Source organism: Heloderma suspectum, chromosome 2 (genome assembly GCF_057233095.1).
Source record: "Heloderma suspectum isolate Gila_16-S chromosome 2, 16-S_ref, whole genome shotgun sequence".
NCBI classification, from domain to species: Eukaryota; Metazoa; Chordata; class Lepidosauria; order Squamata; family Helodermatidae; genus Heloderma; species Heloderma suspectum.
The window spans coordinates 276,942,981-276,956,076 of NC_139459.1; the positions used below are offsets into that span (position 1 = coordinate 276,942,981).

Genomic DNA, 13,096 nt, shown 5'->3' on the forward strand with positions numbered 1-13,096 from the left:
AAAATTTAAAATTTAAACTTAGGTTTCATTATCAAATTTTGCATAAGAAGTTAGTTTCTTAAGGGTGCAATCCTATCTAGATGCCCGTCAGCCTCTGAACTTGCTGGGGCTCTGCGGAGAGGGAGGGAAGGAGGCTGGGGCGGTTAGATTCTTTGTAAGCCGGCTACCCCAGTCTCCTCCACTCCCTGCCCACAGACCTGCCCCTTTCCCTCCTCTCTGAGCTCACGTTTGTGAGCCCGTAGAGGCACCCAGCATGGTTCTCTCCATGTCGGCTGCGAGAGGGCGAGGGAGGGGAGCTCGGACTCTAGGAATCCAAACTATGCTATGGCGCCCCAGATACTGTCTAGGGGCCATAGGATTGCTCCCTAAAAATATAATTCAAAATTAATTGTATCTAGCATAAAATGTGTATGTGTAAGCTTCTTATATATGTTTTAATTTTTCAAAAATGTTTAGCAACAATAAAATAATTAAAATGGTAAGTCCGAATTTATAAAACAGTAAATAATATTAGCTAGAAAATACTTTCTATTAAAAAAAAGTATAAATATGTGCTAATTTTAAAATGCAGGATTATTAGAATTAGAATTAGAACTTCTTATTAGAAGTTCACCAGGCCTGTGTACCTGTCAGCTAAGTAACCTATTCAAAATTAAATTAAAAAACTTAGTACTTAAAATAAGATCTCTCCTTTTTTAAGCTATTAGGACTAAAAGTCTAAAACAAAAATGTTTAAAAATACTATTTCCTGTTAAGCTATTAAAATCTAAACATTTTAATACAGCTCAGCTTAATAACAAAAATGTTTTATGTCATTTATGCAAGTTATATTTTAATAAAATGTTATGAGTATATTTCTAATTAAAAAAAATCAACCCCCCCCCCCACTAATTCTTGTTAGTACAAAACCAAAATTAAATCCACCTAAAACCATTTTTGGTATATGCTTTGTTTAAAGTATATTGATCAACTATAAGTAGTTAACTACCAGCCAGGGGCTTCCTCAATACTAAAACTATAGTTTAAAAACACTCAGCAAAAGCCAAATCCATAACATATTGTGGGTTCAGTGCTGCCATCATGGCAAAACTTTGGGGCAGAAGTCCCCACCCAGAGGGCCCCACTCAGCAGAATGAGCAGGAGTGGCCCCCAAACACAGCAGAGCTGGCTTACCAACTTTCGAAGGAAGTGAAGACACATTACCATCTAAATAGAGGCTCCCCATAGGACCATTAAGACCAAGTCTAAAATTATCTACTGCACCACTATGTGGACTGATGATTTTATTTTATTTTACAGAGCCTGTTTGAGATGAAGAAAGGATGAGGATGATGATGAGGATGATGATGATGATGACAGCTTAACACCCAGAGATCCTAGCCTCTGCTTAAACCCACATTACCTCCTCTATCCCATACCTGCTTAGAAATCCAGGAAAGTGGGAGTTGGGGTAATGCTGGGGGTTTTATAGATGACAAATGACCAGCTATGTGGTCAAAGCTCACAAATGGTAAACTTTTAAGCAACTTTTAAGGGGTCCTTGTTGCCCATTTCCATCCTGAAATGGCTAAGTCACCTTGCTTTTTGGAGTGACTGGTGTTAGAATGCTGACACATCAGAGCTTTCTTACACCAATATAATGGACTGGAAGAGCCAGTGTGGTGTAGTGGCAAGAGTGTTGGACTGGGAGTCGGGAGATCTGCGTTCTAGTCCCCATTCGGCCATGGAAGCTCACTGGGTGACTTTGGGCAGTCACAGACTCTCAGCCCAACCCACCTCACAGGGGTGTTGTTCTGAGGATAAAATGGAGGAGGAGGAAGATTATGTATGCCATCTTGGGTTCCTTAAGGAGGAAAAAAGCGGGATATAAATGTAATAAATGAATGAATGAATGAATGATTTTGTAACCCGGGAGCAGAAGGGACCATCACAGGGGAAGAATGCAACTCAGGCAGAGCACATCAAACTCAAAGTGTCCCGGAGGATGATCAGGGCCAGCCCAAGAAATGTTGCTGCCTGAGGCAAAAGACAAAATGGTTCCCCCTCCCATTCTACCTATAGAAGCTGACTGGACTGGTAGTTTAATCTTACTTCAGTACTAGCTATGGGATGGCATCCTCCACCATACTTGAAGGCAGCAGGCTAGTCAGTGAGGTGCAGAACAGGCTGCATGGTATGCAGAGCTCTGTCCTCCAACAGAGGGGAATAGCCAGGGCCTCAGGAGGAGCAGCTGGGAAGCTGTTGCCATTGCCACCCAATATCTGCTGCCTGAGGCAGTCACTTCACTTTGCCAAATGGTAGGGTCGGCCCTAAGGAGGACAACAGTTGTTTGGCTCCTGCTAGGTTTGGTCATAGATAACACGAAGTGAATGCGCTTGAGGAAATGTCATAGAGCATTTCTACACCAGGCTAAATTCTGCAACTTTACTAGGGCTTTCTGCTTCCATTTTCTTTGCAGGATTATGATGGGCTCCTTCAGACAGTGAGCACAGTGATGTGGAATTGAAAACTTCCTTTCACAGCAATGCTGTATATGTTCAGTGAAACAGCACCATCTAGTGGCTGAATTATTGCTCTACACCAGCATTACCTGCTGGCAATATCCCACGGGTTTTTTTTATTCCAGCTTATCTCCAATCTTTTTGAAAGCAGTATAAATAGGGGAAAGGCAAAAGATGTCCTGTAGGTTGACAACGCCATGGAAAGGACCCGCAAACTTCCATTAGTGTCCAATCATGAGTGTGCAATAAACCACTCGTGTAGAGAAGTTCCAGATTTACACAATAGAGCCGCCAACTGCCCTGCTCTCACAAAAGGACTGACATAATTGACAACACAGGACACCTATAAAACTCTTCCTGGGTTTGGTGCAAGGTTGATCCTCACTTTACATTTTGTGCTCAAGAACAGAATACAAAATACACACACATTTAATTAAACATGATGATCACATGTTTGTATAAATTGATGTGTGTTCTTTTCAAAATAGTTGGAAAATAAGTAGTGCCTTTCAAAGGGACACGTGATGAATTTCACATGTGCTTGCTTTTCTGATTTGATGAGAGGACTGTGTATCTTATTCTTGGGTATCTTCAACTGCAGCTGACCTAATTAAGGGCTTGAACCACTACAGTGAAAACAGCATGGATAGAGCTATCTAGCTTTGTCCTACACCATACAAAAATCCCAGACCAACTCCTTCCCAAATCTTTGGCACAATATTGTGGAATCACAGATGATCCAAAGCTATTATAGTGGACCTTGGGCCCTCTTGCAAAAGATACTCCTGAGTTATAGTGGTTTGTCCCATCCCCATGACCCCATCCTGATTCATTCCTTTGAACAACAGAGGTGAAAAGGGAAAGCAGTTGCATAAGAGTAGCAATGAGGCTGGGTGGCCGCATTGGTGCAAGGAGGTAGGTTTGTGCTTTTACACCACAATAGGTTTCCTTCTATTTGACCAGGTGAACTGCAAGATCAGAATAGGAAATGTATATGATCAAGGAAGGGCACAGTCCAAAGAGACCTAATAGAGCAACTCTGAGGAAGTTAAACAAGTCTGTGGTCAATGCCTGGATGGGAGACTGGCTGGGAACTCAATCTATGTCACCTTGAGCTTCCTGTCACAAAGCCCTTGGCCCCCTCTATCCTTAAGCACTCACACACACACAAATAGAGGCTTCAGTCTCATGCCTTTAATTCATTATTCACAGGTTCATTACAGATGCAAATCCTCGAAGACTCTCTGGCTACAAAGGAATGCCTCCAGGGGATTCAAATGGGATCACCAAAAGTTGCCCGCAGTTTGAGAGGGAGGCTTTCTAGCTAGGCTAACTTAGGGAGGGAGGTTCCGCCCCTCACGTGATACTTCCCTGCATAGCCTCTGATGCATTGCTAACTGGGTCGACCATCTGAGCTCTGCCCCTGACATTTCCCTCTTAGCTCTGTGCTGCCGCCTAGTGTCTCTTAGGTCACAGTCCCCAATCCCCTTCTCCTCCTGCTCGCTGCTTCTCACAGAGGGGGCAAGAAGGAAGCTTCATGCCCAGCCATCTGGGAGTCGGTAACCTGAGAAGCATGCCTACCCATATCTGAACTGGCTTGTGAAAATGCCTCTCCCAGTTCTGGCTGCTCCTCTTCTGAATCTGAGCTGCTTACTATCTCCCTGTGCTCAGAATCAATCCTGACACTTCCCAGAGGAAAGATGGGACATACATGTAATTAATTAATCTATCCATCCATCCATCCATCCATCCATCCATCAATCAATCTACATACATAAACAGAGTGAGCCATCAGGAAATTTCTTAATAATTGTGCTATTTAAAAGTTGCATTGATTGTTGAAAGAAACGTTCATGCCATTTATAAAGTCTAGTTTACAGAAGTGGACAGCATAACCAATTGGTTGGCTGCTACAGAAAATAAGAATTAAGACACAAAAGAGCTTCTCAGTTCGTTAAGAAGATCTCATGCTCTTGATGCCTTTTACAGGAATCATATGCTGATACGATTTAAACTCTTGTCTCAATCAGCTTCTTTTCAGAGCTAATTCTTCTTGTTCTTGCATAGAAATCTGATGTCATGGACACGTTTTTCCCATTGGCAGTCTAGAAATTTCCAATTTTTCTCCTGTAATAGAGTGTATTTGATTTTGGGAAAACTTGTGCCTTCCAGTTTTGTACTTTCCATGCAATTCTATACATGTCTACTCAGAAGTTGATCCCATTCAGTTCAATGGGCTTACTCTGGGGTTAGATTACAGTCTTACCTGCGTTCCATCATTACGATTTTTCTCAGGTATTTAGACATTTTAATTTCCCCCTAAGTATTGTGTATTTAAATACTTTCCATACTATCTATTGAAACCAGTCTTTGTCATGTTTAGAGTAAACACGCTGAAATCAATGGGACTTAAGTTAGGCATGACTAACTTGTCCTGTTGATTTCAGTGGGCCTGCCTCAGCATGACTAAGTCTGGATCCAACCTTATGATTTTTAGAGTCACAAATGTTAACAAAAGCAACACAGAGTACCCTTCATCTTTTCAACACAGAAGCATTCAGTTCCTCCTGGGTCATCTTATGAATTAATTTTAGCTATATGATTGTCTTCAAGCAGTTCCTTTTAGTAAATAGTTTCAGTTGCCACTGAGGAAGAGCCTTCTTTCACCTCCAAACAGGTCAGGCTCAATAAACTCCTTTGTTTCTTCTGTACCTTTGAGATTTCTTCTGTCCTTTGTTCCATGAGCTTTCATAGGCAAGAGCCTACTACATTCAGTTCATTCATCATGACAGTTTATTGTGCTTCACCAGCCAATGCATGAATGCTACGGCTGTACCAAATTGATAAGGCCCATTTCTCAGCTGTTTCATCCACCTTAGAATTGGCAGTTTTCTTTCTGCTATATTTTGGGGGTAAGGCGAATTTCTTTTGGTGGGAAGAGAATTGGAGCAGCCGCCATCTTGTTTTCCCGAGAAAGCCCTGTTCTGAGGTGCTCTGGGGGAAATTCAAAATGTCTCTGGCCATTAAAAAAGAAAAAGCCTCTTTTGCCACTCACTGTGGGGCACCATTTTAGTGGTCAGCAGTGGAATATCTACAGAAGCACGCACACTTTTACAGTGTGTGTGCACTGTTCCTCCAGAATCTCATGTTATTCAAGAGGTGCAGTGTTAAAAACCCCTCCAAAGAAAAAGCAGTGACTGAAGCAGGCTTGTTAAAAATATAAAGTCACAGAGTATCATTCCCATTTTTAAACCTGAACTACTAGGGGAATGCTTGTACATTTGGATTTTTAAAAGTCGAGAAAAAACCCAAAGATGCTTTACTCAAAAGTGGACACAAAAGTTTAAAAGGCATCCCATGCTAGTTTTTTTGCAGGGGAGGAGGGGAGAATCGGAGATTAACAGTGCAATCCTATGCCTGTCCGAACAGAAGTTAAACTGGAGCCCTAATGTTTGCCATGTTCCTTCAATAAAGTTGTGGCCTATTTGATCAGAGTTATCCATGTCTGCCTCTTTCTTTCTCCCATCACCAGTTCTACAAGACCACAGTAGAGACATTAGCTGGGCATGAAGAACTGAAATGGTGTTTATATCCATTATCCTATAGACCTCTAAGTGAACAGAGGAGGCAGCCATTTTAGAAGGATTACAGCGGATTCTAGTTTTCAGACTCCACTCTGGAAAAAATGGCTCTCCTACAACATTAACCCTCAGATAGCCAGACAGTTCTGCATATACTTTGTCCTCTACCAAATCAGGGCAACGGTCATCGAGTTCAGAATCCTGTTTCCAACTGTGGACAACCAGATACCTCCAGGAAGTTCTGAAAGACATGAAGGCCACTGCGTTTCCCCTAATGTTTGTCTCCCAATACACGCGCGCGTGCACGCACACACACAACCGGCTGTAAACCACTAATTAATGGTGCTAACACCTTAGGGCAGGGTTGGGGAACCTGGGGGCCTTCCAGATGTTGTTGGACTCTAATTCCTATCGATCCCAGCCAGCATGACCAATGGTTGGGGTGATCTGAAGGGCCGCATGTTCCCCACCCCTGCCTTACAGATACATCCTGCCCCCGCTCGCATCTTACCATGGTGTCTTTTCCAACAGCCAAACAGCATCCACATACAATTCGGACATCTTTCAGGCACAACACTTGGTATTTCGACCTGGCCCTCAGTTGATGTTTTCTCTGTGTACGTGACGGTGGCAGATAAATGAACTACATTGCAGTTAGCTGGTGTCCTATTGAGAAAACGGGGCCAAGTCCTTTGTGAGTCCATCGGTGTTGTTCCCTTGGCTGATGCTCAGCTAGAACAGCTTCTTGACTCTGGTCTCTTCTTTACAGCAGGATGAGCGTATATGGCAAGATTCTGCTCATTCCACAATAATGTCTGGATTGTATGAGGAGATGGAGGTAGGTGATGGGCTGTGTAAGGATAATTAGGTTTGGTAGAAAGTGTGCCTATACCTTTAAGGGCCCCCTTTTTTTTAGGTTTCAGGAAGCCAGGGCCAAGGTTCAAGTGGGCCGGCCCACAGAAGAAGGAAAAACTGCGGTTACCAGTCGCTTGATAAATACCATTATATTTAAGATATCTGGATTCCTCTTTCTTGGAGTGACTATTAAAATGATACAGGCTTCCTATTTCTCTATGTGAGATTATGAATGATGTTAATAAACCGATGTGCAAGAGAGGACCTAAGAAGATCCTTACGGGATCAGCCCAAAGGCCTACTTTGACCAGCACCCAGTTTCCCAGAGGTATGATCCTATAGGTAGCATACGGTCTTCATGATTAGCAGCCTTTGATAGCCTGGTCAACCTTGAATTTGTGTAATCCTCCTTTTCAGAGCCATTGTTGTGAAGAAGTACTTTCTTTTATCTGTCTTGAATCTCCCACCATTGAGCTTCATTATTACAAGAGAGGGAGAGCCTCTTTTTTCTAAATCAAAAAGTCCCAAACTTTGTAACTTTTCCTCACAGGTCAGGAAAAGCTCCTTGATCATTTTTGTTGCCCTTTTCTTGCATTTTTCCCAGCTCTACAATATTGTTATGGGTTTGGGGTTGGCCGGTATGATCTTTTAGGGATTCCTTACAGCCCAAGGCCTATGACTGCAAAGAGATTCAAGATAATTTCTAATGATCATCTTGATGCTAAAATTTCTGTAAGTAGAGCTACCAGTGTGGGTGCACTGATTCAATAACTCTTAAGGCCTGACAAAGGATGGTTGATAGCTGATATCATTCTGGTGATGTGTTTCAGTGGGAGCTGGGATGGCCCAAGAAGACATTGGTGGTGGGCAGAGATGACTCACCTTTCTTTCCACCCCTAGACCAGGGGAAGGTCCAGTGATGTCTGTGTGTTTAGCAGGAAGTCAGTCTTTGCTAGAACAGGGTCTGCAGAGAGTTGACTTTGCTCTCTGCAGGAAATCCTATGGCACTATGTGTTCTCCTAGACATCTGATGGGGACCAGGAATCTGATGCAGTGTTAATACTGTGAACTGTCACCTTATGCTCAGCCTTTATGTATATGTAAATAAGCCTTATATCACAGTCTCCAATGACCCACTTTAAATAATAATAAAAAAGGAAACTAAATCATGCATAGGAGTTGGAAGACTTGAAATCTCTCACGCATTTGGCAGTGGGGTGAACACATGTAACAATAACCCTTTTGAGATGCGGTGGCCGGAACTGTATACTATATTCCACATGTGTGGACAGAGGCAGTGTGTGACTATAGATAAACCCAGTTCTATACACAAACTGAGTTCCAGCCTGTTTACTCCGGAAAGTGCTTTTAACAGACAACTCTTTTTGGTGGACTGCAAAATACTACACATGATTTAGATGCTGGAATTAAATGTGGGTTGAAGGCTTGCCTGACCTCCCCATCTCTTGCCATTCTCCATTAACCTTTGTAGTTTCTTTCTCCCTCCAAGTAATCCAGTAATTTTCAAGTAATCCTAATTATTTCTCCAAATTATTTCTCAACCCATGGCAAAGACTCTGGCCCCATTGGAACAAGATTGGTGACCTTCATCTCCCTTGTGGCTTGTTCATTTTAAATTTATTCATGATGCACTCATGATGAAATGATGCTGTTCCCAAGCTGAGACAAATATTACCCCGTAGGGCCTAATACCTGAGTGTGTTACCTCTTTTTTCCTCTAGCACAGTTCCCTCACCCTTGTACTTCAAGCAGGAAACAACAAGGCTTTCCTGAATGGCTTGAAAGAACACTATTTCTGTTCTAAATAAGTTCAAAATCCTTGTTGCCCTGAATTGCATCAATTCCTAAAAAATGTGGGGGTCCCCAAGTCTGCTTAGAATGGAAGAACTGCCCAGCTGGATCAAACTTAGGTTACAGTTCTGTACACCAGGGTTCTTGAACCTCCTTAAACCTGCATGCCAAATGCCATTTCGAAGAAGCTCTTGGGGACCACATTCCAGTGGTGGGTGTTGCTGAAGGAACAGGAGACGTGGCCAGTTGCTAGAGGGGCAGGGACAAAATACCATCATATTAGCTGAAAACCCTTGCCGCCAGTAACTGAGTCTTAAGAGAGGCATTTCAACCTTTTAAAATGATGGGGAAACTGCACAAAAGCCAGGAAAACACCAAATGATCAGTGGTCAGGGAAAAGGGGGTGAGGCCTTCTGGGGATCCCTGGAGGGCCAGATTGAGTTCCCAGGTGGGCCAGACTTTGCCCCTGAACCTGCAGTTCACTCCTGGGAGTAAGTCCCATTTGGTTATTAGGACTTCCTCTGAGTATGCATAGGATTGAGCCTTAAAGCGTCCATCTAGTCCAGCCTCCTGTCCCAACAACAGACAGCATTTGAGAAGTCTACATGCAGGATGTTGTTGTTAAAATGTATGTGTTTTTTACTGGCATTGTATTTTTAAACAAGTGTAATTTTAATGTGGTGTTTTAATCTCGTTATGCTCTTACTGTTTTATCCCTTGTGTTCACCGCTCCAAAATCTGTTCTAGATATGGAGCGGTATATAAATATTGTAAATAAATAAGTAACATGTTACTTCCCACCGCAAAAAGCAGTCTTGAAGTAACTTGCATACACAAATACAGAAATCCATAATTAATATAAAAACCATAAACCATAACCAGCACAGTAATACAAATACACCATAAAAACAATCAAAACAAAACAATGTGAAACATGCTCATCTACACTACATAAAATCCCCCCCCACACACACACACCTAAAATGAGCACCACAAAAGCAGCCCACAGCAATTGGGCCATAACTAATCTCCAAACACCTGGGACAGTGTGTGTGCCTTTGCCTGGCACAGAAAAGATGACAGTGTCAGTGCCAGGTGAGCTGTTTTAAGGGGAGTGTTCCATAAATGTGGGGTTATCACAGAAAAGGCCCATTCTTGAACTGATCCCACCACAGCTTCTCTCAGAGGGGGCTCACAGAAAAGGGCCTCTGAAGCCAACCTCAGGAACTGGACAGGTTCATACGGGGAGAGGTGGCCCTTGAGTTATTGGGGGCCAAACCCTGTAGGGCTTTATAAGTTAAAACCAGCACTTTGAATTTGGCCCAAAAACAAATTGCCAACTAGTGCGGGCAAGCCAGCACCAGACCTATGGGCAGAATCCAACAGGGTGGTTATACTTCTATCAGTTCTCTTCCACTTCACAGATTCTGTTGCACAAACGGTGGGTCCTACTGATTTCATTGCGCAAGCGGGACCCGCTGCTTGTGCAACAGATATATAATGCATCCCAGAGAAAGCCCTGAAACTAGCAGAAATGCTGTTTTCTGGTTTGGGACAGGTTGGTGGAGCTCCCTTACGCAAGCTTCACTGACCTGCCCCATTCCAGAAATGAGTGCTTTAACTCATTTCCGGTTGCCCCCAGAAGCACTAAATCTCCATTCTGTAAGTGGTGGGTGCTGCTTGTGGACAGGAATTGGCGGGGCGCAAGGGAATCGGCAGGGGCATAAACACCCTGTTGGATTCTGCCCAATATGTTTACATCACCTAGTCCCAATCAACAACTTGGCTGCCACATTCTGCACTAGCTATGCTTTTTGAACCGTCTTCAGAGGCAGCCCCACACAGAGTGCACTGCAGTAATCTAACCTAGAGGCAACCAGAGTATACATCACTGGCCTGAAAGCTGCAGTGTTCCCATGCGGTTTATCTTCAGCATCTGGTATTCAGAGGTATACTGCCTCTGGACTTAGCTGTCAGAGGTAGCATGCCTCTTAGTACTGCTTGCTGGAGAACACAGGTAGGAGGGTGGCACTGCATTCATGTTCTGCTTGTGGACTTCTCAGAGGTAGCTGTTGGCAACCGTGGGAAATGAAATGCTAGACTAAATAAGCCTTTGGTCTGATCCACCAGGGCTCTTCTTATGTTCTTGTTATCGTGGCTTATGGCTGTCAATAGACTTACTTTATGCAGAGTTTTCTAACAAAAGCCTTTTAAAAAGCCACAAAAGCTAGTAGCCAACAGCACATCTTGTGTTAGTGGATTCAGTAAGGAAGCCTTCCCCAACCTGGTGCCCTTCAGATGCCTTGGACACAGACTCTTAGGATTCCTGATGGGAATTGGCCATGCTGAATGGAATTGAAGTCCAGACCATTTGGAGGGCACCAGTTGGGGAAGCAGACCTGCCTGGGGGGGGGGGCAAAGGGGGGCAGTTTGCCCTGGGCCCCACACAGCAGGAGGGAACCCTGGGCAAGCATTATTTTATTTTAATAAAATGCAAGCCATTCACATGAGCCAAGGCAACGAGAGTATTTTTTTTTAATTTTGAAAAACATGCTCACACATGTTCCGAATATTTCTGCTGCTCTAGAGCCTTTCCCTGGACCAGAAAGATTTTGGAGTGGCAGTGCTAGTCTCCTAATTAAGAAGGGAAGGGAAGTGCCACAAAAAATAGGGTCAGCGCAGGCTGTTAGCCTGAGTGGGCTAATCAAAGATGACCCCTTCCCTCCACAAGGGAGGGGTACTTTGGGGCAATGGGGGAGGGGGTTGCACAGCGGAAGGAGGCTGGCTAATTGACTGGCCAGTAAATGGAGTAGGTGGCTGGCTTGCTAGTCAGTGGCCAATCAGAGCCACTTGTGGGTGTGTTGGGCAGTCCAAGCCCAGCTGAATGGAGTGGGTGGAGTGACTGGAGCACAGTATCTGCTTTATTCCCACTATACCCTTCTTCAGGGTGGGCAGGGCAGGAGACAGGCCAGACCATCACTGTTTATTTTTTCATATTTATATTAGTATGTTCTTCATTTAAAAATCTTTCCAGCCTCTGTTTTGTCCACAGAAATTCATAGCTGGTGCTGGGTTGTAAAATGCAACAAAAAAATCTTTGTTCCCATCTTGTTTACACCATCTCCCCACCACCACCACCAATGACTGGGAAAAAAAATCATTACGTGGCCTCTGCTAGAAATTGCTTTCTCTGTGTTGCTATTCTGGATAAATTGAGGTGGGGCTGGTCTGAACTGGTTTTAAATTGGGGCTTTTTTGTCTTCCATTATACTTGCCTTAAGTAATTAATTGGCCTCCATTTTGGAATGCTATACAATGCTTCTCAGTCTGTTTTTACCCTTTCCCTTCTTTTGGTGGTGTAAAGTAATGCCTTAGAACATATATTTCTGGCTAAATTCCTCCTGGTTTGTATTTGCTGTTTTAAAAAATTACTATTTCAAAGCCTGTGATTTTGTAACTCAAACTCAGCATTGACTTTAGTTGCCTGCTGCCTCAGTTCTCCTGTGTGTGAAATGGGTTCCTCCTCTCCTCCCCTGCTTCCAGCCATTGATATGTGGCCTCTGCCAGAAATTGCTTTCTTTGCGCTGCTATTCTGTATAAATTGGGGTGGGGGATGGGGGCGGACTGAACTGGTTTTAAATTGGAGGTGTTTTTGTCGTCCCTTATGCTTGCCTTAAGTAATGAATTGAGGCCCATGCCTGGCCTCCATTTTGTAGTGCTATACAATGCTTCTGAGTCTGGTTTTTTTTTTTTTACCCTTTTCTTTCTTTTGGTGGTGGAAAGTAACGCCTTAGAACACATATTTCTGGCTAAATTCCTCCTGTTTTCTATTTGCTGGTCAAAATTATTGTTTTAAAGCCTGTGATTATGTAGCCCATACTCAGCATTGACTTCAATTGACTGCCGTCTCGGTTTTCCTTTGTGTGAAATGGGTTCCCTTCCTTTCTTCCAATCATTTCTAAGTTGCCTTAGAACACATTTTCCTGACTAAATTCCTCCTTCTTCTGCTTGCTGGGTCACACTTTTAAAAAAGCCTGTGATTATCTATACCAGATATTCAAGGGCAACTTTTCAAGCATTTCTTCCTATAAAGGTCACCCATTATAACAAAACGTTTGGTCATAATCCTTACTCCACATTGGCTGGTTTTGCGGTGTACCTCATACGCTTTCTTTCAATCCTCTGCATTCACTCTGAAGTCACAATTAGTGTAATGGCTCTTGCACTCTTGACAGTGCATAGCATTACAGTGGTACAGAGCATAGTATTTTATTTCTTGTTTTGAACAGAACTATCAGCTCATGTTGTTTTGTATTAATATTTTGTTCTGTTCCAGGCTTCTGACAA

The 13,096-nt window shown here is 43.2% G+C and overlaps 1 protein-coding gene across 2 annotated transcripts in view; it reads right to left on the reverse strand.

The window, feature by feature from the left end:
• HK3 (hexokinase 3) overlaps nt 1-6,966 on the reverse strand; it is a 74,628-nt gene extending 67,662 nt beyond the window's left edge. Inside the window, exon 1 of one of the 2 annotated variants that reach the window (XM_084839357.1) lies at nt 6,594-6,835. In XM_084839357.1, the coding sequence (XP_084695483.1) occupies nt 6,594-6,786 (193 nt within the window). In that variant the 5' untranslated portion in view covers nt 6,787-6,835. Of the gene's footprint in view, nt 1-6,593 lie in introns of both variants that reach the window. The other variant, XM_084839358.1, reaches the window with a different exon arrangement.
• Nucleotides 6,967-13,096: the final 6,130 nt, after the last annotated feature.